Below are 25,015 nucleotides of genomic sequence, written 5' to 3'. Positions count from 1 at the left end.
GAAAATCCATTTGGCGCTCACTAAGAAAACTAGCTGGAATGTTTAGGAATTATGTAAATTCCTAAAACCATCACACTAGATTGAAATGAGGAGCTCTTACACCCATAAAACCTCAAATTCATGCAGTGGAAACATCAAACTATTTATGTTGTAATCTGTAACTTCATGCAGAAAGTGTGCTGCTCTTCTTCAGCTGGACGTTTTCAGACTGCATACACAAATACAAGGAACAGGTCGGACGGGTTTTATTGTCCTATTTTGACAAACTTTCAGAGAATGAACCTCAAACCGTGCAGGCTGCAGCTCTGCAGCTCTGCAGCTCTGCAGCTCTGCAGCTCTGCAGCTCTGCAGCTCTGCAGGCTGGATAGTGATATCTGCTGCTGCATCTCATTATGTGTTGTTCATCTAATCATTAGGTTTGTCATTTGTTTATATGCATTTATGAAGTTTAAAGCGGGATTATGTCCCTGGCAACCAAATGTCTCCTAACTGCAGATTCCTCATTGGACAGCTGGAGAAAATCCACTGCAAATGCTTACTTTTACTGATTGTCTATGAGACAGTATTAACATTAGAGGCCAGTGATGCAGCTGTGAATTAAGGTAAAGTGTCCACTAATCTCAATTGATTCACAAAATTGGATTTTTTTTAATTCAGATTACAGTTACATTTCTCTGTGAAAACAGTTGTCAAAATGATTCATTTAGGCATCTTTCCATATAAAACAAGAACATTAACAATAAAACAGTCATTTGGCATACAAACATTTAAGACAACTCAAGTGAAACATATTAGATTTCAGTTTGAGTAGATTTGAGTCACATTTTCTTACGAGTCACTCAAATTTTAAACAAAAATCCTTTATTTTGTCATTTAAGAGAAGAGAAAGCTCCAGGTGTGTGATGGGAAGTGCTAAGGCGAATTCAAAGGCTGACCTTCACAGCTCCCATGTACCATGAACACAGATGACGCAGACCGATGCTGTCGATTGACACGGCTCCCATACGCTCATCCCACCTCTCCAATAAGACAGTGCATCCCTCGCATGTCTGTGTGTGATCAAGTCCCAGAAACGGGTGCATCAAGTCCGCATGTAAATAATTAAAGCACTTTTTCTAAAAATCAGGATCAGGAAAGTGTTTTGTCTCTAAAAGTGAAAGCCAAATGGGCGGCCCCACTGATTTCCTTCTGACCTATATATTTCAGGAGGTATCACAGCAAACAGACTCGTCTAGAGAGAAAATACACAAATACCAACATCAAATATTCATCCCTCTTTGTCCCCCGCCTGGTGGAGGCTTTTTCATTTTCGAGTGTGTATGAGAAGTAGCTAAAAGGGAGAAAGGTGTAGCAGAAGTGAGCCTCGGTGAAGTCATTTGTCTCCCCAGCACAGCCCATCTGAGGCTGCACTTTGAGGCCAGCGAGCACAACAGAAAGAAGACTTTAGGACATCCGTGTCTCCAATATGGACACTATTTATAGCCTTGAGAAAAGCTCTCATGTGCCATATCACTCGAGCTGCAAAGCAAACCTGGACATGTTCTCTCCCTCTCAGATTATACAGCAAAGCACACGCACAGAGACTTCACTTATGTAAGCCACATTACTCGCACCTTTTAGCAAAAAACGTGCAGCTCGTGATGCTCTGAGGATCGAGGGGGTGGGGTGGGGGGGGGGGGTCGGCTCACTAATACAGACCAAGGTGGGGAAAATGAGGCCGGCTTTGATGTGCAAATTCCTCATTGTGTGCCGGCTCGGAGCAGAAAATCCACAGTCGATGTTTGATGCAAAACACATGATCCCATTTCACAAAGACAATCCAGATATGCCAACATGTTTTTGTTTTTTTAATGAAATGTAAAGTGGCTGTCTCAGGAGACTGGGACTATCATGACACATGTTAGAGAACTAAAAACACATCCATTGAATTTCAACCATCATCATGTTACAAGGACGATCGCAAGGTAGTGTTAGTGCAACAGATACTCTAAGGCAGCAGACATAAGAAATTACATTTCACGTGAATCAAGAGCCCTCTACTGGCAGTAAAACATACAAACTGGTAAAGGAAGCTATAAAAAGAAAACATTGACAACTAAACAATGCAAGTATTTCATTTCTGCAACTTTGATTATAGATTGTTTGCAAGATAAACCGCAGTGAGCGCTGAAGTTTATATGGCGGCCCTGACAAAAGGCACAAAATGATCGGTCTTTAAGCTTTGGCTTTTCAGCTTTCAGGAAAAAGGCAACCTTGTCTCTAAATGTTGAAGCGACGATTGAAAAGGTTTACATTTTAAAGAACACAGAAGACTTTTGTAACGCTGATAAGAGAATATAAAGTGAAAAGCTCATTTGCATAGACTTACAAGCAGGAGTTAAAGAGATAAGAGATGCATTTTTGGAGATTGTTTTTTTTTTTCTTCTTACATTCAAAAATAAGCGAGGATTTAATTGTGGCAAGTTTAACAAGCATTAAAAGATCATATGTGTTCTGTGTGAGATTCAGTCATACACCATTTGTCAAATCTTGCATAAGTCTCACAAAACTTTGTATATATATATTAACTTGTACACAGTTGAAATGCTTGCAGTGAGGTAAACTTTACCGCAGTAACACAGAAACAATAAATGTATTAGTAATGTGCTAAATATTTCCTTCTATATGTACTTTGTATATTAGATCAACGTGACACTTGTTCTGCATCTTTAATGTTTCTTAAAATAAATGTTTTCCTTCAATTAAGTTCTTTAATAATTGCAGTTAAGCAGTTTGTTGGACATTTTAAATACTGTTCTATAATATAGTTTAATTTCTCATTTAGGACTCACTTTTACCCAATAATGATAAAGCTATCTACGACGTCTCAAAACAAAACAAATCATATTAATATGCGTTTACTATTTGGCAAACATCTACTACAATATAGTAGAAGAAAACAAAATCTATCATGTCACTGAAGAGAGTACAAAACTAATATTGATCGACTGTTGTATCATTGCATGCATCAGAGGTGATATAAAGTCCTATAACATTGTTTCAGTGTGGACATATATTTTGCCCTTATGAATGCTCATCTTCCTTTCCTTTTAGTCGTTACCTCCGCACAGCTTGATCAGCAGCTTCTTGTAATCCCCGGAGGAATCACCCTGAGAAACGAAGCAGAAATTCAATATAAATTTAAAATGTGTCACACACCAAAAAAACAAAAGGATAAACTGTAACAGTGTAACTTACTGAGATGTGAGTGTACAGGGATTTTCCATAAGTCTTCACATACGCCTGTCTGATGTCCAACATGTCTATCTCAGAGCGGGACACCATGATGCGGATGAGGGTCGTGTCCATGGTTCCTGCTCCCTGTTAACACATCACAACGTGACACTTATTTACTGCAGCAGTGAAATCTAACCCGCAACAGTGTCAGTGCAGGAAACAGTGATGACAGACAACTGGTGTACCTGCATGGCCTTGTGGAGCCTTTCTGCAAAGTAGGCAGGGGTGTTCCTGATGCATTTCACTAGGAGAGAAAAAAAAGGAGCAGATGTAAAAAAGGAGATGAGTCTTGAATGAATTTGCAACAGACAAATGTTCCACTTTTGTGGACGGGAACGACATTTAACAGACATTTTAAAGAGGTCAAATAAAAGACAAGAGGCAAAAGATGATCGCTTGAGGCCGACAGCATTAGAGATTAATTAAAATGTAAATGTAGCCAAATAATAACTACACTAGAGAAAAAGGAAGTGGCTGTATTGTTTTATGTTATTGCCAAAAGGTTTTGTTTTCAGTTTCTTTTTTTAGTTTTTTTAGTAAGCAGAATAAATCGCAAGAGCTTCTTCCACATTTTCATTTTTAAATTAGTGCAAAAAATAAAAATACCACTCCAACTACACAATTTCCTCTAATCTTCAGTGCATTAAACATTTAGACTTTGCTTTTGATCAATCATCGAGTATTAAAAAAGGCAGTGAGGTCAAGCAGCATCAGCAAGATATTTTTAATCCTTCCAGGAAAGCCCTTCCAAACAAAACATCTTGACGATTGACTTCAATATATACTTAAAGCTTCAACAGGTTTTTCTTTTTTGGAAAGCCACTTCAGTTTGGTTGAGGTTTGGAAAGGAGACCCAAAGAACGTACCCACAGCCACCATGCCAGACTCCACATTGCCAGACATTTCCCTGCAGACGCTCTTCTCAATGTCTCTGCCACACATCTGCTGGTACTCCTGGAAGACTAATAAAAGACAAGAGTCACAGGGGAGACAGCTACAGTCATAATATTTGAAAACATATGTTAAATATCTATTACTAAAAAAGGTCAACATGTGCGGTTATGACACTGGAAAAGCAGAAGTCATATGGTGAACTTCGATCTTAACAACTAGGTCGAAATTACGCACCAGCTCGGAGGTGAGGCTTGCTGCGAGCACACAGGATGGCGTTGAACTGAGACTCATCAGTTCCTACTTTATTTTCCCCAGCAGCATACAGTTTCTGTCGCCAACACACACACACACACACACACACACAAATTAAAAAAGGAACATGATGAGGCTTGCTAATTACAAACCAAGAGTGTCACAACAGCAAACGAACTTAAAACCGGTACCTGAGCGTCCTGTTTGGCCAGGGAGGCGTCAACATTCTCCCTTTCGTCACGATTTCCCTAGTTATAGAGTGAGACATGTTGCGATAAAAATACATTGTGTGGGCGGAGTACATTGGCTGAGTCAACACTTAAAGCTGAAACCTGTTTTGAGAGAGCTCTTTATGTCAAACGTGCAGCAGCTACCTGACAGAGAGAGACCAGCAGTCTGCGGAAGTGACCGGAGGTGTCGCTGCTGATGGCGTCCTCCAGGCTCTTCCCGTACTCTGGAATCAAGGTGTGGCTTTTGTTTTAGGAAAATACATGCATTTGCATAATATTTGCCTTTTGTTTAGACACTTTTTTTATTTTTTCACAAACCAAACCAAAACTAAGTACAAACAAAAGCAAAACAAACATTTTGAACATGGCTTAACTACTGAGTTACAGTTTCTTTTTAATACTAACATTAAATAATGATCAGATGGAAATACAGAAATCTTTTTTCATATCGTAAATCTCTATATATATCTCAAATTTATATGGTGAAATTGTTTACTTTATTTCAAATCGGGTTGGCTAAAGACTATCAGTGAAAAATATTAGATTTTTAACAAATATTTGAAATCAAGAATATATAGACGTCAAGATCAGAACTCACCAGATTTGTAGATTCTGTTGATTTCATGAATATCTGCATTGGAGCGTGATGAAAGAATCTCAATCAGACAAGCTTCATCAGTTCCTGCGCCCTGCAAACACACGGAAAAGCCTCAGTAAGACATTCAAAGACACACCAATTGAGTATCTGCTGACAACAACTCGAGCTTCCAACCTTTATAGCCTCTCTGAGTTCAGATGCATCAAATTGTGTAGGGCTCTTCATCATAGCGATAACCAGTTTCTCATAGTTTCCAGTGAGCTCAGACTTCAGATCATGGAACCAATCCTAGAGGAAAAACAAAAAAACATGAAGGCAAGGTCGGCCAGATGTAGCTGCAATGTGGGGTCAATAGAAGGAACAGATTACAGAATGAATTTCAACCTGTAAAAAACAAACAAAAAATATTATATATATAATATATTTTTTAATATATATATATTTAATATAGAGAAGAGAGATATATAAATATATATATATAGTATAAATATATATATATATATTATATATAATATTTATATATATATATATAACTATAAAAATATCTTTATATTCTTTATTATATATATATTTTCGTATGTATGTATGTGTCTTATTTATCTATATTTCTATATATATATCTATATATGATTTATATATAATCATATCTCGTATATATATATATATATATATATATATATATACATATACACACACACATACATACATACATACATATACACACATTATTTTATATATATAAAATATTTTATATATATTAGAAAACATACCTTTCCATAAGTTGTTTTATAGGCTGCAACCATGGGAACCCTCTGCTTGTTGGTACGACTTCCCAGAAGTTCAGTGATGGCGTTTTCATCAGTGCCTGTTGAAAAATATTTCTCAGGATCAATTAATGTGTAACAAAAGCACCCGATCAAATCATCAATGCTGAGTGACAACAGTCCTGTTGAGTTTAGCAGATTCAAATGAGCAACGTTCACTGACCAAAACCCTTCATCGCTTTCCGAAGAACCTCAACATCCCTCAGTGGATCAGCCCCTGGAAAGTCTTTTAAGGAACCCCTGTATCCTTTCTATATTTAAAACAAAACAAAAGAAGCATAAGAAGTAAAAACATTAGAAGATAAAATACCACACAGTAGCTGTATTGGACCATAGTTTCAGAGAAATAAAATAATGACAAATGCATCTTACAGAAATAGCAGGTGCATGATGGTTGGACGGGACTCCACTTCCATATCCAGGCATTGAGGGGTTAGTCGCAGGGGCTCCGGGGTAATTTGGCATGGGCTGGCCTGGGGCGGGGCCCCCTGGGTATCCCTGCTGAGCCCCTCCTGGCTGCAAACAGAGGACAGCTGTAAGTGCTAAATCCATAGTGTAAAACTTCATATAGAGCAAATAAGGTTTAAGGAGGCGATAAGGTGATTTACGCAAACAAGAGATTTAGCTCAAGTCAGTCCATATGTTATTAGAAATGTGGCACTGCAGAGGTAAAGAGTGAGATAAGAATGTATGTACCGCTCCATGGCCGCCTGGTGCTGCACCCCAGCCTCCACCTGCAAAGCAAACATTTACATAACCCTCAGAAATATATACAGTATCTATATAATATAATATAATATAATATAATATAATATAATATAATATAATATATATACATACATACATACATACATACATACATACATACATACATACATACATATACAAGTTCTCACAACTCGAAAGACCATCTTAGAGCCTCACCTCCAGGAGGCATGGAAGGATAGCCTCCTGCTCCAGACTGTGACTGGTATCCTCCTGCCTGGGGAGGGAAGCCTCCAGCCGGGGCAGGGTAGCCACCAGCCTGGGCAGGGTAGCCCCCTGCTGCTTGAGGGTAACCACCTGGTGCTTGAGGGTAACCGCCAGCCTGAGGTGGGTATCCGCCTGCCTGTGGGGGGTAGCCGCCTGCCTGTTGGGGGTAGCCGCCTGCTGCAGGAGCGTAGCCGCCTGCTGCTGGAGGGTAGCCGCCGGCCTGGGGAGGGTAGCCCCCGGCTGCGGGAGGGTAGCCGCCCGCTGCTGGAGGGTAGCCACCCGCTGCTGGAGGGTAACCGCCTGCTTGGGGTGGATATGCCCCTTGTTGAGGTGGGTAGCCCCCTGCTTGTGGCGGGTATCCACCGGACTGAGGGTATCCTGGGTAGCTCATCTTCAGAACCTGGAGGTGACATTAAGTTGTAAATGTATGAGGACCATATGGCTCTTTCTGACCGCAGCGCCTTTCAGGAACACAGGATTTTCTTTTCATTTCCAGATAAATGTGGGTTTAAATGTTATTCCTGGGACATCCTGCCCCCCTAAAATGTCCCTCCTCCAGTGGTAGTACTTTTTAATTGCCCAGTAACTATTGGGGTGGAGGGCAATGATGGAGTGTCAATGGTCAACGTAAGGATTATGACTACTACAGTATGTGTGCAGCATTCATACAGACTGTAATAAGCAATGACTGCTGTTGTCTCGCATAAAGGTGTTCTTTCATTTCTCTTATTTGCTCCCTCTTCATTGTCTTTCTGGTGTGGTAACACACACAGAAATGTGTAACAGGAACTTAAAGTCCCTGATTTAGTTCCTGTAGTAGCTATCCAACTATTTGGCCCATTATATACTACCAAAGCTTTTGTAATGCCCTTAATAAATTAGTTTAAATTGTGTTTATAAAGTTAACAACATAAAGACACTAATCAGCAAAAAATGAAAAATGAAAAAAACAATTTTGAAAAACCAAACAATCATCTCTAATAAGTATAAGATTTTGAATCAGGGCTCTAAAATTAATTAACTGATGCACAACCCCTCACTGTGCACCAATCACCTAAGAAACTGTTTTACCTTCCACCCACAACTTCTGTAAATTAATGAAGGATATGCAACTTTAGACAAGGACCTCACTTGAGTTCCTTGCAGATTAAACTCCACAGCCCATGTGACCACATCTCTATTATGACAGCAGAAACTCACCATTTCCATCTGCCTAGATCCTTAACATATGGTGATGACAACAGAGCATGCTCATTGTTCCAAGTTTCCTTCCTCCTTCTCAAAAACCACCAAAGCAAACACTGTAAAATTCATAGTTGTTGTTGGAAATACACAACTGTTTAGGTGCCTCTGTGTCATCCTATAACTAAGAAAAATACTAATTACAGCTGCGGGTCTGTCATCTGTAATAAGGGATAATCTAGAAAACTGTAAATACACTTGGATTACATGCACACACGAAACCAGGTTCTGAGAGAAAGCAATGTTTTTTTGACAGTTCTGTAGTGGGTTTTTCCTTATGGTAAATGTGCCTGAATGTTACAAATAGTCCACCGTTTGGCTTTATAAACAAGACTACTTTAGAGATATTTACAGGCAAACAACATGCTGACTTATTTAGAGCTGTTAGTTTTGGTAAAAGCTTGAATGTAATTATTCTGAACTCAAAAGATGCATCAAATGTTTTTTTAGGCATACTGTTTTAGAGGTGACTTCATGAAGGGCGTTTCTTTGTTGACACCTCCCTGCAGCTTTCTGGCCCTCTCCTTTGGACCCTTGATGGCACTGGTGAGGCTTTTAAATGTTATCGTAAATATCAGGATTTCGACCACACCACACATTTATGACGCCAAGAAGGGGAAATACTATAAGAGTGACATACGAGTTATGATATGATTGACATAAGTATATTGATGATTTAACATAATAACAATTAAAGTAATTAGTCTGTTGCATTTGCTTTAAAAAAAAAATGCTCGATGGGCTTTTATTAATGTCCGTTACAGAACTTTTTAATCTCTAAAGCAAATTAGTAATCGACAGATTGCTAATGTTATATTGTTCATAATTTCTACACTTCAAGACGTTAAAGCGCCAGTATGTGCATATTTACATTTCCTGCTTGTGTTTACGAAGAGCACTGGAAAGCAGCATTAACTAGCAACGCAACAGAAAACCAAAGGCCTGTATTTACTCAACTCGGCAACAAGCTGTAAAGCTAAGATTTTACAGTACTCTTACAACGGTTAATAATGAGTATAAATACGCCCAAATGCTATCAAACCTAATGTTTAATGTCACGTGAACATCGTCTTTAATCATGTCCAAGAGTTGTTACCAACCCTGCAGTCCGTTATCCCTACAAAACACTCCCGGACGAAGCATCTAGTGTAAACACATAGCACGAGACGCCTTAGATACAGTTAAAAGTATCACTACGCCATTTTAAGACTTTAAAATGAAGAACCGTTTGTTGCTGCTGTTGAGCAACGTTCACGGCCCAACACCGACTGTGTCTGTTTAATTAGGCGAGGCTAATCCGACATTCCGCTGTAAGCTAACATACGCTTTTAACGCTAATTAAGAACTGCTACTTTATTGGACTTCGTTGTCACCTTAAACGCAGTGTAACGTTGATATTTAGCGGGTATTTTTACAGTCCAAAACAAAAGATTTTGGGTTACTTACTTATCTGCTACAGACTTCTTGATCCAGGAAGAGACGAGAGAGCAGCAGAGAGTAGCGGCCCCGGAGGTGGGTGGGTCCTCAGCATTGTTTCCGTCCTGCAGTAATAACCTTTACTCCGTTATTACCCACAGTCAGAGGAGAAAGCCTGACGTTGAGTCAGCGGGCTGTAATGTGTCCCTTTTCACCACAGAAGACACTGGATTACATGTCGCTATAAGATTTGTTACCGTGGAGGTATCATGTAAATACATGGTGAACACTTTTATTAAACATAACTATTTTGTGAAACTTGATTCTGCTTCATGTATTTTATATTTCTCATGTGATTTTATTGACGTGGAAATTGTAATAAAATGCCAGGCGTATGAATGTTCTCCAAAAATACCACTTTGATTTATATTACTTAGAACTTTGCTTTTTTTTCTTCTCCAGCTCACTTCTTTATGTTTTTTTTAAACTCCTAAAAAATGTAAATGACAATAAATACCTATATTTAAAAAAAAAAAAAAAAATATATATATATATATATATATATATATATATATATATATATATATATATATATATATATATATATATATATATATTCCTTGGCCTGAAAGCATTTAAATATTCTCAAATGTTTAATGTGATCATTTGCAGTTGATCCTGATGTTTGAATTATGTAAAACATTCAGTTTCAACAAACACACACTAGATGGCAGCAGTCTACTTGACAAGTCGTACATGGCAGCCTGCAGCCTTAAGGTAAAAGTTTACCTTAACAAATAAAAACCTGAATGTCAGTGTATACATCCTCAGTAACCCCTGGGTGGTGGATTCTCAGTCTACCATGAAGTGTGGTATTTTTATTTGTATCTTTTGATATATATATTTTTTTGTTTATTACTGTGTATAATGTATCTTAAATCCAATGAAGAAAACATCCATGTATTTCTCCCTTTAACTCAAATAAAAAACGACAAGTCCTTAATTTAATTCCACATCATAATCATTTTAAGACACTCATCAGTTGTAAACAGTAGACAAGAAAAAATTAAATTTAGCACCATAAGTAAAAAAGAAAAAAGAAAAAAGACAAAGGAAAAGATTACAACAAATATAAAGTGTTTGGTAAATATGTCACGTAATTCAGAGATTTATATATATATATATATATATATATATATATATATATATATATATATATATATATATATATATATATATATATATATATACACACACAGGCCTATAATATAATTTTTTATATAATAACTTTTTTTGCATTCTATTTTTAGATCATAGTTCTGTACAATGATCCTTCCTCTCAAATATAGGCTACCTGGTCCTGTAGCTAAATATGTAAAGAAAAGTTTTAAAGCAGAAAGATGCAAAAATCTTGTTGGACCTCCTATTCGCTGTGACGCAGCCCACAGTCCTGGCTGGAGGGCTGCTTTACGCTTCCCACTGGCATTCACGCTTTTGCGCTTCATGCTTCCACTGCGCTCTCCCCAGTGACAGTTGTCCGGTTACTGGGGTCCTTCAGGGCTCCCCAGGTGAACACAAGGATCACACCGATAAAAGCCGGAGCAAGGGGGATGACTGAAAGAAGTTGTGTGATCCAGAAAATCCAGCGGTTCTGACGGCGCTGTTCCAAGAGGCACAGTCGTCCAAAAACAATATGATGTCTGCTATAGAGACTGGTGCCCCTGTGTACCAACCTGCACAGCTGCTCAACTGGGTCTATATGTCTTTGCAAGACACTCAGAGCAGCACTTTTGATGCGTTCAAAGCCGACTCGGACTCGTCTCCTCAGGACATGAACATCTCCAAACGCAGCGCAGCTGATCTGAGCGCCAACTATCTCAACAACTTCTTCCATCTGAGGAGTGAGGTAGAATTCATGTCATGTCATAACGTGCTAATGATTAACCCTTTGCATGGTAGTTTACATAATTCATACTTAGTTGAAACTTCCATCCACTCATTCATCTTTTTTTTGTGCTGCATGTCAAAAACCTGTCTCCTAAAATGAATATTACACACACATATTTCACTCCAGGTTATTTTTGTTGCCCATACAGTAAACCTCACCTGCATGCCTTCATTGGGTCTCACTGTGGTTAGTGGTTAGTACATGAATATGTGTTTTGTACCCTGGTATAATGCCTGAGTGTGTTCAGGCTGTTTCTGGTGTCAGTGTGCAGCTGGAGGGGGAATGGCAGGTTGAGAAAGACCTCTCACAAACTTTTGAAAATGTTTCAGTTCACCCTGGCCGGCCTCTGCTTGCTCAGAGGAGTATGCTGTGCTCGCTCAGTGGGGCTTAGTGCTGCTTCATATAATACTGAATCATTTAGGAAAAGTAGGCAAAATGGACATATATCATTAAAAAGAGAGTTTTGATTAAAGATATTGGCATAAAAAGTCCCAATTTGCTGTATAACTTTAAGCAATTCAAATGCCATACTGTAACTGCACACATGCCACAGACATGCAGCGGCTTTATGTCTCATGCAGAACATTACCCATTGCAATGTGCATGTGCATCTGATCACAATTCTCCTTCTGTGATGCCAAACAGCCAGTGTCTGCAGGCTGTTCTTCATGTTTGCCCCTGCGGTGCCATAGCACCCGTCTCCTCCAGAAGCACAATGATGCTGATTGTGCCCTTCCAATAGAACAAGTCAAAAGAACGTATGACAAAGGCATTTTGTTCTGACGAGGAAATGGACACCATTGGCCCACAGTGTAAATGCAGTAAAGGCAGCGCATCTGCAGAATTGAAATAAAGTCGGCTACTGTCAGAGGCACAAACAGGAGAATCAATCAGGGTGATGGACTGACATGCTGCCTGAAATGCTCTTTCATTGTAGAGTCACAACAATGATCTTCTTTTTCCTCTGGCAGGCCTTGAACAACAACTTCTACAAGAGCTCCTCGCCCTATGGGTCGCTCAACAATATCGTGGATGGCCTGAGCTCTCTGGCGGACCATTTCTCAGACTTCTCCCTGTCCCCCGAGACACGTAAACCCAGCAAAAGGCCACCGCCCAACTACCTTGTGCCACCTTTGCTTCAACAAAGGCCACTACATCAAAGATTGCCCTCAGGTGAGCCAGGTGATGCTGTACATTAGTCAGGTGCAGAAACTGCTGTGCCGGTGTGTGGGCCGTTTTAGTTGTCTATAAAATACATCAACGTGTTTCAAAGAACATATGAGGTTCTGTCTGATGAGGTGATAATCATGACGTGATGATCTGATTCTCAGTTCAAATCCACAAGCTTCCTCCTCGTCGTATTCACCCCTTTAAAAGGTCTTTAACGGTATTACAACTATAAATTCCAAGTTACAATATTATGTTTGTATTCTTTTATCCGTGTGATATAGATTCCTCAGCACATATTTAAGTTAGATGTACAACCACAAGTTGGTAATGAGCAGCAGATGCCAGATTGGATCTGGGAGCTGGCCTTAATGAAAGATGATAGGTTTCTCTGTGGAACTAGGCACGACCTCTACTCCAAACACGAGAGAAATATTACCACCGCTTTATGTGCAGCTGCGGTTCCCCATTGATCATGTTCAGAGGGAAATGCCTGACATTTGTTAGGTGTAATGGAAATAATCACATGAGTGATGGACAGGATGCGAACATGAAGCCGCGCAGCAAAAAGTAGAACTCAAATAGCTGGTAAACTTTTACAGCTCAATCATATAAAGGCGCCTTAAAAAGTGTAATTGCTTCCTTTTGTGAGGCGAACAAAGGATTTGCGAGTGTGAAAGCTGCAACATAACTCCATAGATAACAATACTGAGTGATCCTCTAGCCATTAAACTCTTTTGTATAATTTCCAGTTTTTGTCAATACATACTGTCCCAATGAATATGTCAGAAAAGCCAAGTTGTACATAGTTTCTTAGGGTGTCAAACATCGCAATAGGGGTATAATGTCTAAAACATAAGACGTTGTTGATGCAATAGATTAATTAATTAGCTTTAACATTTAAAACATTTCATTTACAACACAGTTAGCCACATTTCTTTGTGTGTGCTGAGTTCCTGCTGCATGAGCCTGAAGCCATAGTTTGACATTTAGGCTTTCTTTCAGAGTTAAATGACGTCTAATACCATAAATATGTTGCTGGAGACTGCAGTCAGTTAGCTTAGTTTAGCATAAAGACTTGAAACGGGGGAAACAGCTAGCCTGGCTCTGTGATAAGCTAATCTACCTGGCTGCTGACACCAGCTAGCCTACATTTTTACTGTACAGACGTGAGCGGTATCAATCTTCTCATCTAATTCTCTGCAAGCAATTGAAAAAGTTCATTTTCTAAAAGACTCCTTTGACTAAAACACAGAGTAGAAATGTAGGAGGAGTCTGTCTATCAGCCTGTCCTGTACTGGCCACATTTGAATCATTGCATCCCTTAGCCTCGCCTGCGAGAGCTTGTCACCTCAATCACTGCCAACTCAGAGGAGATTGGTGCAGTACAGCAATGAACACAGACAGTGGAGGAATGTGAGGAATGTGGACATAATTAATTGCAGCAAGCTTATGGATCCTAACATTTTCACATCTGTGCACACCTGCAGAAAGTGTGTTACTGTCGGTTCGTCGGTTTCAGAAATATGTTCGAAAGAAGCACTCAACCACTTTCTTACTGTACAACCAACACACCGACACTTGAGTTTGAAGTATAACCTGACCAGAAGGGAAACTGTGTACATCCTTAACCCTAACAGCATGTTTCTTTCAAATGAAGAATAAAAGCATTGCAAAATCACTTGTTTAAAAGCTGTTTTTTATAGAGTGTTATAAAACATCCTATTAGTGGCATTGAGTTTCTCTGGACCGTTTGTTGCGGGTTTTCTTTAGCTGACTAGGTTTGCAGTGGAGCTGCAGTGGACAGAAATCAAAGAATGTCACGGCTCAGTAAGATGAGTGAAGAAGCACACAGGAAGTGGGCGTGCGGGGCCTTTAACAGCCTCTCTCTGGGTGGAATGGGGCCCATGTCAACTCTACAAGTCTGCTTCTTTGATAAAGCAACACATGGTACCTCAGTGGAAGCCTTAGGTGAGGAAAAATAATGAAAAGTGCCGGTTGAGGTGGAGCCCGTGCATTTGAGTTGCAGCCATTCTGAAAGGTATTAGACGTGTTATCCATGCTGTGCTCGGCATGTAAGCGGTAAACATCCTGTTGACAGCTGAGTGGAGAGTTAGGTTACTTGCTTCACCAGAGGGTTAAGTCGTCAAAGGATTACTCCGAGATATTTACGATTCTTCGTTGCAGCCACGCCCCTTAAAATGTGCAAAATCTGGAAACCATTTCTGCTGCTGGCTGGCTCTGCTTTAGAAAGATGATGTCAGATTTTATCATATGTTGCTAATATTTCAGACCCATAGCGCCGTTGTCATGACAAAAGGCCTCTTCAGTTCTCCTGAAGCTGTAACTAATAAACAAACTGCTTTTTGTTCTTGTTGGCTGGAATCTGAGGCATCTTTAGCTCCAAACAACTGAAATACACACTGTCTGCACACTTCTGATGTCCTACTATGTTGTGTTGGGTCGGGCTGCACAATATATCGTTTTTTTTTATCGTCGTCGCAATGTCAACTTGTGTGATAAGCATATCGCGGAAATCTGCGATATCGCACATTTGTTGAGTTAGTTGAAAGAGAGTATCAGTAGAAAACTGTAAATGTATCATTACTTCTTTTATTGGTGCCTTCTATGTTCAGTTCATTGTTTAATCAAAGAATGTTGGAAATGATTTCCTTTAAAATAAGCAACTTGTTGTATTTTAGCATTGTACTGACGGCAGCAGACAGGCAGAAGTTAGTACACTTTAATACCTGTTTATTTATTCTAAGTAGCCTAATATTGAACAAAGTAACGGCATATTGCATATTTTCCTCATATATTGCAGCCCTAGTGTTTGGTTCCATAAAAATCTCTTATCTCTTAATGTCTTAATATAAAAATCATCTGTCCTCTGCACTGTTTTGATTGCAAAACTTTTTCCATTCTCAACCAAGTAACCAAATGTGTTGCAAGTTTAACACCTTTCACCCCTTCAACCAGGGTCACAACATTTTAATGACCCCTTGCCAATTAAGTAGCTGAACCCGGTTACTGTAAAGAGAATACACTAGTGACAGTGTGCTGACAGTACATGGGGGTATGGTGGGAAGAGCCTGGGCTAAATAAGGAGAGCATTGTTTCTGCAGAGGGGCTGTGGAACCAAAGGTCAGGAAGTCAGGCTGTATTGTTCGCTCAGCTCTGCTTGGCTGCAGTCATCTCCGTCTGTCTCTGTCTCTGTCTGTGCAGAGGAGCGGCTGTCCGACACTCGTTTAAAGGGCCAGCGAGCAGCTGCCCAGAGATGTCTGCATCCAGAATGTGTTTTTTGGAAACAGTTACAGATTAATCAGGTTTGAATGGCAGGAAAAGGTCTGCTTTGATAATTACTTTGTAAAGAGGAACTTATGATAGTTGCAGAAGGAATTTCCTGATTTATATTTGGTCTGAAGACTGACGCAGATATTTTTATTGCTGAAGTTGTCCCATGATTCAATATCCTAACAGTAACTCTCTTTTGTTTCTTATCATTAAAGGAAAAGTTATTTTACCAAGAAATGGCGGTTTGTCTTTTTCCATTCTGCTGAGCTAAGCTAGTACAAGCTGGCTGTTTAGCGTAGTGATATAAAAACATAAATCTTCTTATCTTACTTTAAGTGTTTCCCAACATGTCAAACTTTTCCCTTTAACATAAAATAAAATCCCACAGTATTCAGTACATCCGACAGATTTATTTATTCTTCATCAGGCAGGAAAAAACTCAACAAGACTATATTTAGACCACCATCTAACACCACAACATAAGAATACAATTAATTCTTGTAGCATTATTTAGCAGCTCTTAAAGGAATACCTCAAATATGGACATTCACATTCTTGCTGAGAGTTAGATTAGAAGCTTTATAACTCATATATATATAACTCTTATATCAGTGAATATGTACAACAGGAGATGCTTAGCTTAGCTTAGCATACAGACTGGAAATGAAGGGGAACAGCTAGCTTGTCTCTGTTTAAAGGTGCTAGCACCTTTAAACCTCGCTAATTAACACTCTATATTGTCTTTTTGTAATCCCTACTAAAAGTTTAGAACTTTTTTCTGCTGATATTTCGTTTCAAACAGTGATAATGATATCAGTGTTTTGTTTTCGTGCTGAACACTTCAGGTGGAGCGTTATAGTTCATCGCTGAATGTGTAACTGGTGAATCTCAAGCAACACCGTTTGATTACTTTGTTGCTTTGTTCCTTTTGTTTTCACTGCTGATAAACGTCTTATCTGTGTCAGTAAGATGTCTGTTGCTTTTGGCCGGATCATCTGCTGGGGAGGATGCACAAGATAGAGGAAACCCTGGTATGTGGGGTAGATAGACCCGCTCTGATAAACATTGCCTGTCATACTCAAAGCTTTAAGGAACATATAGGAAAAAAAGAATGCAGCAGAGCTCAGTTTTCAAGTGGTTGCATGTTTTCAAGATAAATCACTTTAGTCATCCGAGAGGATTTGGTTATTGTGGATTACAGAAGGGGAAGGAAAAGGGAAATAGGGGTGAAATGTTAAATGTCCCTCTCTGTGGCTCTAATGTACTTAATACACATCTTTAGTTAACTGTCGAAACAAAAGTTTACCAGTTGGCAAAAAAATTTCACCTGGACCATTTAGTATCTGTAAGCGTTCAATGATATTACATGATCTTCATCAGCAGTTAGAGTTTGCAGGATTGTACAATGACGATGACATCAAACTCATTGTTAGCTTGCTAGCTTAACCTGAGAATCACTTTGACAGAACTACCCGCAGTCACAAGATGTTGCCTTCTTGAGTCTCGCTCCGCTGTGTTTTGAACTGAAGTCGGGTATATTGTGTGGTTGCATTTCTTGTTTGCCTGCCAGCCCACCTGCCCCTGTCGCTCGGCCTTTGTGAAACATAATGCCAGTTTACAGCTGTGTATGTCAGCCAGGACTGATGCTCAGTCAGACTCTGGATGGAGCAGATGTGCATATTGGTCGATAATCCTCCTTCTATGAAAGCAGCGCTGTGCGTGAAATAGATGCTGAGAAGAAGAAGACGAATATCTGTGAATGTGTGTGTGAGGAAATCATTTAAAGGCTCTGCATGCTCTGAACAATGGGATTGATGCAAGATTAGAAATCTGGAGAGCCATGTAGGGAAATAGAAAACCAATCATTTGCTGTTTGGCCTCCAGTTGTTTCTTTTATCTAATTATATTTGTTTTAGAGAGGGGGAAGGTTAATCCATTCTGCAAGTTTTGCAGAAAGGCTGTGTGGAAGGATTACAGCTTCATATACAAACTATCATCATAATCTAATGTGTCTCTCAAAGTAATACTTTCAGTTACACTCGCTATTTGCTTCAAGACAACTGCGACGTGTAATCCAAGGGGATTTATTTTACGATTGGACGATTCAAATTCATTTATGTATTCGGATATATTTCTGCATTATATTTCAAATGTATCGTCAGGACACTTGTTTCTAACATAAAGTAACAGTAGTGTCTGTCGCACCATTGCAAAGACAGCCTTCTAAGTTTCTTGCTCAAATGCTCGACAAAGTTCAATCATATTTGGATGTAGGGCAACAACTATATTCGAGGTGACGTCTTCAAATAGCTTGTCCGACCAACACCCAAACATATTTATTTTACAATGATATAAAAGAGAGAAAAGTAGTAAATCCTCTCTTTTACTTCAGTAATAATTGTCTTCCATAAAACAAATTTAGCCATTCTGATACTCTCTCTTAAAGGAAAATGGAAAGTCATCAATTTGTTGCTTTAAACCCTCCTGGAGATAATTAATTTCACAAGATAATAAAACTTTAGTCGACACAGGAGTCTTTAAAACTTGTTGCCGTGGATTTCAGTCCGGGCAGTAATGTGTTGTTTTGCTTTGGTAACAGCTGTGCTTCTCCCTGATGCTGTGGGGGTCTGATACAAATTAAACCCAGCACGAGAGAGAGAGAGAGAGCACTGCGGGTTTGTTAGTGTGGCGTAATTGACCACATGGTATCCAATAGGCTTGGTGTTGCTGTGTTCTCCAGGATGAGTGTCTCATGGGGCTATGGAAGTGGGGGAGAGAGTGAATGAGAGAGAGAGAAAGGAGGAGGGGAGGGAGGATGAGGATTTGGAGTAGTCCATTGTTTATCCTGATGGTTTCCAGATGATGGCAGAGGGAGGCAGCCAACCTCCTGGGCCTCTCTCACCAGGCTGCAAGGATCTGGGCCAAGCTTATCTGCTGCAGCCTTAGAATCTGGCTTTACATCGCATTGTGCACTCTGGGGCTGATTTAAGTTACACAACTGGAGTTTTGGATGGGATGAGTTGTAATGCACATAATAAATGAACTTAACATCTATTCATCTATATTTAACGAAACTGTTTCTCACACATGGTTCCAGGCTGCAACGATCTTCCTTCAAATATGAAGAATCCTTTGCTGCCCCTTTGAGTTTTTTACTGTGTGAAAAGAAAAGGGGGACAAAAGAAAAAGGGAAATTCTAGTCAAAAACCTACAACATCCAGCTTCATGTTTTTAGCCATGATACTTCAGGCTTCAGGCTTCAGGGATGGCAATGTTGGTCGCTCAGTCGGTCCACCGCTTTGGCCCAGACTTAAAATATCTCAACACCTATTGGATAGATTTACATGAAATTGGGAACAGACATTCATGGTACCTAAAGGATACGTTCTCATGACTTTGGTGATCCCCTGACTTTTCTTCCTTATGGTGGCGGTACTAAGAGGTTCCCATTTGTTTTTTTAAAGTGAAACATCTCAACAACTATTGTTTGGATTTAAAATTAAATAAACTATGGAACAGACATTCATTGTTCCCAGAAGATGCAGTTTGTGGTGAGGTATAGAGTGAAATGTTCCGATAACTATTGGATAGATTGGCTTGTCATTTGGTACAGACATCCAGAAGGTTAGCATGCTGACGTTAGCATTTAGCTCAAAACACAGGCGTGCCTCCAGTAGGCTACTTCACAGAGCATCGACTCATAGTGTTGCTTGAATACATTTTCCCCCAAACTTTACATGCAGTTTGTAATGAGGTATAGAGTTAAATGTCCCGACAACTATTGGGTAGATCAGCATGAAATGTGATACAGACATTCATGTCACCCTCAGGTTGAATTGTAAAAAAATAGGTTAGGCTACCCCTCGTCCTTTCATGTAGCACCATCAACTTTAATAGTTTGTTTTATGGCCAAATACTTAAGGGTGAACATTGTAAACATTACATCTGCTGTATATAGCATTGCCATTGTGAGAAGGTTAGCATGCGGACATTAGTATTTAGCTCAAAACGACTCGAGAGCGTTGCACCTTTTTCAATAAAATAGTGTTTTCATGATACTTTTTACTCTTATATAAAATACCCCAAATTGAATTTGTAACAACAAGTAACAAATGTTGTATACTGTAAAACTGAATAATTCATTGTGCATGCATTAGCTATATTGTGATATAGATATTGGAAAGATATTTAACTAATATTGAGATATTAATCCTATATATATATATCCTTATTGCTCATCCCACACACACAGTGTCTTAGTTCAAATAATATTTATTTAAAAAAAATATTACATGATAAAGACAATGAACAATATTCTTAGGCGTGTTAAATGAGCTGGATGTGAGTGCAGAAGGCTTGATGATGGATTTATTCAGTGTTGTGCATTCACTGAAACTTTTCCTGCTTTCCATAAGAGTATGCAGTCACTGTCGGGTCACAAGTGTGATTTTCATTTGTCGGTTGTCAGTGTCACATCTTCGATGGGACCGGTGGAAACTCAGGACTGTGCCATGCCCTTTGCTGACCTGTGGGCTCCTGGCTTTAGGTAGAGTTTGTTTTGCTTGTTCTGCAGAATGAAAGCTGTTTCCTCCCTCAGGAAGATGATGCTCTGTAGGGGCTTGGGAAAGAGACCTGCCATCAAAAGTGACCTCCCACAGTGCCTCATGGTGGCTAAATGATGCAAACACAGGCCTGCGAATGCTTCACAGTGGCCTTCACAGTCAGAGACATATTTTGTTAAACACATGTAGTCCTGGAAATGAATAAAATGATCTGTAAGAAGTTTTGAACCTGACATATGTTCCTGCTGTGAAATCAAAACAAGATTTGACGTTTAGCTCCTCTGGTGTTGCGGATTCAGTCTTAATTTTGACTTGCCCTACTTTTCAGTCGAGGTGCTTTTAATTCAAACCAGTCTTGTCGAGATTATTTTCTTGTGATGGGTTTAGGATTTTGTCATGTTATACAAGTGCAGAGTTCATCTGGGTTTTATTTCCTCACTGCTAAGATCTTTTGTGTCCTGATTGGTGGGTCGGAGCCAGCTGGGAGGGATGACTGAGAGCCTAAGGTATTTGTCCTATAGCAGGGAGGCCTCTCCCATTGGTCCCCCCACAGGCCAGGGCCTCCTTTAGGGTCCCTTGGGAACACAGCTGGAGGGAGGGAGTTCATTTCTAATGGGAAATCTGAGACTCCTTCTTTTCTGTCCAACAAATAAATTACACTTAAGCATTTCAATATATCCCCACTTCCTTGAAATAAACCGTTTCTGTTTTTCTTGGGGTCTTCTCATTTTTGACACTGTCCCTCTATAGTTTAGATAAGATTAAAAAGGTTCCTTTGAAATGTAAGGCTAACTTTTCCAGGACCGCATTAATCAAGCATCAAAGCATCAAAGCATATGAGCTTTTTAACAGCAACCATAAATAATCATCGCATTCCTGAAACAAAGCTACTCCGTAAACTCCACTCTCTTGACCACCAACAGGGCCGCTATCACTTCCCGTTCTGATCATGCAGAGTTTTGAATTGGCTGCCGTCCAAAGAAACCAAATAGGTCAGCAAGTCCCCCCCCCCCAGTTAAAGGTGGTGAGAGGCAAAAGCCAAAATGATTGCAAAGCTGTTGAAATGTCTCATTTTTAAGCATTTAAGTAGTACACTTCAAGTGGGTCGCACACACGGTCAGTAATTGTTGTCTGCTGTGTGTTTCTGTTCAGGCTCGACCAAAAGGCGAAGGCCTGACACCGTATCAGGGAAAAAAGAGGTGTTTCGGGGAATATAAATGCCCTAAATGCAAGAGGAAGTGGATGAGCGGGAACTCCTGGGCCAACATGGGACAAGAATGTATCAAGTGCCACATCAACGTTTACCCTCATAAGCAGGTAACAGTATATCCTACAGACAGAAGGAATCAGCCAACTAGCAGGGCTGCTCGAGGCCCCTCCGCTACCATGGGGCCCCAAGATGAAGTCTTGCTCATACATACGCAGAAAGTTTTCAACAGGCCCTTCTCTCTGTTTTCAATCGAATCCTCACAGGAACACTGCTTCACTGCACTCAACATGGCAGAAAACCAATTTCTGCTGTGACTGCGTATTGTTACACTATATTTCCTTGTAGTTTGACCCTCGAGGCCAAGAGCTGCTTTACGTTTTCTCTACGGCCCAAAGTAACGAGTTTAACTGCAGAACAGGCATACTATTGCAGGCCAAATACCCGAACGTGGATTTATAGGATAGAAGTGAATGTATCCAATTGTTTGATCACTAGCTGTCATCACTACCTTAGGTATCTGTGGATGTGATAAAAACGTACGGAAGCATCACGCTATAACAAGATAAAAATAGTATATTGTTTCGACAAGAACAGTTTCTTGTTATAACGTGATAAGTTTTTATGTCGTAATAACGTGAAAATATCTTGTTGAACGGGAAAAACATCTTGTCATAACGATAAACTTTCCACGTTTCTGGTGTGGTAGCAATACGCTGGCGTAGAAACTTTCAAACAGAAGGTTGACAAGGTTAACACCTTTTCTGTTTGTTTGTTTGTTATTTAATTGTTAACTGTTAAAAACAGTTTGATGTGGAAAGTTAATCCACGGGCCAAAAGAAGAAGTGGTTAGTTTTTGGTGCAAATAGTGCCACCATGTGTCAATTTATATAGGACTTTAAGAACATGTTTGTTTTTTTTAAAGGCAAACCTTTTGTATAAATTCACAAAATATCCCACACCGTTTTCTTAGAATTGGTTGCCAAATTATTTTAGGCATGACCTAATTAATATAAACTCCATAACTCTTGAACAGAACAGTGATATTGCAAAATGTTATGGCTGATCATCTAAAGGGGATTCTTCTCCATAAATCATGGCCACTATCAATCAAACACCATTATTGGCTCTAATCATCACGCAGATTAAAAATGGCAAAACATATTAAATTAAATGAGGTTAGAATTAGAATGTGCAGCTTCGATACACTATTAGGTATTGAGGACATGAGTCCAAACTCCCCCATCAAATGTAACCATACAAAAATGTTCATTTAATTATGCATTCAAGTGTTCAATAACATAATTCAGGTGGAAAAACATATTTTACTGAAATGAGATTTGATGTACTTTTTTTGTTTTTGTTTGACACATTTTGATAATAGACTTAAAAAAAATGAATATAAATTCCTCCACAGGTCTCGAAAACCTTTAAATACCCAGAAACAACAGAGAGGACGTAACCGTCACAGCTCTTTCTGTAACTCCTCCTGTTTCTTTGTTCCAGCGACCTCTGGAGAAACCGGACGGGCTGGATGTATCGGACCAGAGCAAGGAGCACCCACAACACCTGTGTGAAAAATGCAAAGTCCTCGGCTACTACTGCCGCCGCGTGCAATAACACACTCCACTCACCTTACGTACTCCTCTGAAGTTTTATCAAAAAGGGACAGCTATATTTGAATTACTAAAACAAATACATGATAATAATTAACTTTATTGTGCTGTTGTGCATCTAGCGGTTTATTCTCACGACATATTCTCTTCGACACTGTGACTCTCAGTATAAGAGGCTCATTTTATTTGATTATTTTTTACAGTATCTCTCAGTGGGCACGAGTACTTTTGCATTTGCTGGGTTCTTTTAACGTACTCAGTTATCATTATGTGAATATTCATTTGAAGTCTTAACTATGAATCTTACCAACTGTGAATTAGGAAACTTTAGCTCTGCGTCTGTCTTCACTCATGTCCAACGTGTTGGAACAAAAGTGGAGTTTCCAGATTAAGAAGATTCTCTTTTACATGTTTGTATATTCCAGAAATAACTTAAATGAGAAGAAGTTTTCTGTATAAAATATGCGACGAGTCTTTACTAAGAAGGGTATGCAGTATTAGTGTGTATCTGCATTATTATTATTATTATTATCTGTATTATCAGTACTGGAGGGTGCATCATTTTGAATATATTTTTAAGACATTACTGTTTTTTGATTATTACACTTTGTGAAAGAATATATATTAGCCAATTAACATTTATTCTTTATAAGTATTTGCTTGTATTTCTGAGAAGACGTTTTAGCAAGTTTGTCATTCCAAATTTTAAAGCAATGCAATACGATAGAACAACAGATGAAATTACAGCAGTGATATTTTGGTGCTAAGAAAGATTCACCAAAGTGCTTTTTTATGGGTCAAAGGTCATAATGTCTTATATGTAACATGAGACAGAAAAAGGAGTAAAAATCTAAACGTACCAAAGATCATGAAGGATTTAGCGGGCGGTTGAAAGTTGACTTGGCGTTTTGTATTAAATGAAATAAGTGAATTTTTTGCTTTAACTGTTAAAGATTTAATGTGCCTTAGTTTGACCCGTGAGGTTTATCTCCTAAAATGTTTTTGTATTAAAATGTATTTAAACCCGTCCCTGGTTTCTTTAGCGTTCTTCAAAACGGTTCTCGTCTCTCGTAACGATATGAAAATTGTTTTTAATATACCCGCGTGTCAAGTGTGGATTTAGGGAGGGTGTGATGTGAAAGTCCACACGGAGCCGAGTAGCTGATACAAATCTAACCGTCTTCAACATTAACGGATCCAGATGTTACACATTTTAATCTCCCCACAACATAAAACACAATCTCCATCTCTCTTAATATCTTTCCAGCATCTGGTAAAATGTACTTATGGCAAAATAAGATGAGATTTGGCTCCGTCGTCACCCTCTCATATACCACCACTGGCAGAACCTTCAGTAAGCTGCGATACAGAACGCCATGCAGTGAATCCAAGCAGACCCCCGCAAAAGAAACCGATCCCTGTGCAGAAGCAATTTGACATTTTAGATCTTAATTCTTCTGGACAGATGACAGCAGAATAAATACTTAGCGCAATAAGATCATTAGTCATCAGAGGCT

General features: G+C 39.3%; 2 protein-coding genes across 3 annotated transcripts; one reads left to right on the top strand and one right to left on the bottom strand.

Annotated features, from left to right (window-relative positions):
• Positions 1–1,824: 1,824 nt before the first annotated feature.
• Positions 1,825–9,889, bottom strand: anxa11b (annexin A11b). 2 transcript variants are annotated; one of them, XM_029457176.1, is made up of 15 exons: positions 9,735–9,889; positions 6,999–7,446; positions 6,771–6,808; positions 6,447–6,590; positions 6,238–6,325; positions 6,021–6,115; positions 5,425–5,538; positions 5,251–5,341; positions 4,797–4,876; positions 4,614–4,670; positions 4,405–4,498; positions 4,143–4,238; positions 3,462–3,520; positions 3,238–3,360; positions 3,090–3,149 (listed from the first exon to the last, which is right to left on the bottom strand). In XM_029457176.1, exons 2-15 carry the CDS (start codon positions 7,435–7,437, stop codon positions 3,090–3,092), a joined length of 1,578 nt encoding a protein of 525 aa, XP_029313036.1. In that variant the 5' UTR covers positions 7,438–7,446; positions 9,735–9,889. The 2 variants fall into 2 exon arrangements, with proteins under 2 accessions (XP_029313035.1, XP_029313036.1); XM_029457175.1 differs by lacking the exon at positions 9,735–9,889 and having other exon boundaries at positions 1,825–3,149; positions 6,999–7,437.
• A 1,317-nt stretch (positions 9,890–11,206) lies between these two features.
• LOC115024569 (zinc finger CCHC domain-containing protein 24-like) lies at positions 11,207–24,785 on the top strand. Its single transcript, XM_029456295.1, is given in 5 exon segments — positions 11,207–11,610; positions 12,624–12,773; positions 12,775–12,825; positions 21,828–21,992; positions 23,389–24,785. Coding segments are annotated over 5 exon segments (693 nt in total). The 5' UTR covers positions 11,207–11,397; the 3' UTR covers positions 23,503–24,785.
• The last annotated feature ends 230 nt before the right edge of the window (positions 24,786–25,015 follow it).

Source organism: Cottoperca gobio, chromosome 19, assembly GCF_900634415.1.
Source record: "Cottoperca gobio chromosome 19, fCotGob3.1, whole genome shotgun sequence".
Classification (NCBI taxonomy): domain Eukaryota; kingdom Metazoa; phylum Chordata; class Actinopteri; order Perciformes; family Bovichtidae; genus Cottoperca; species Cottoperca gobio.
The sequence above is the reverse complement of the archived record's forward strand: the minus strand, read 5'-3'. Positions and strand labels throughout refer to the sequence as shown.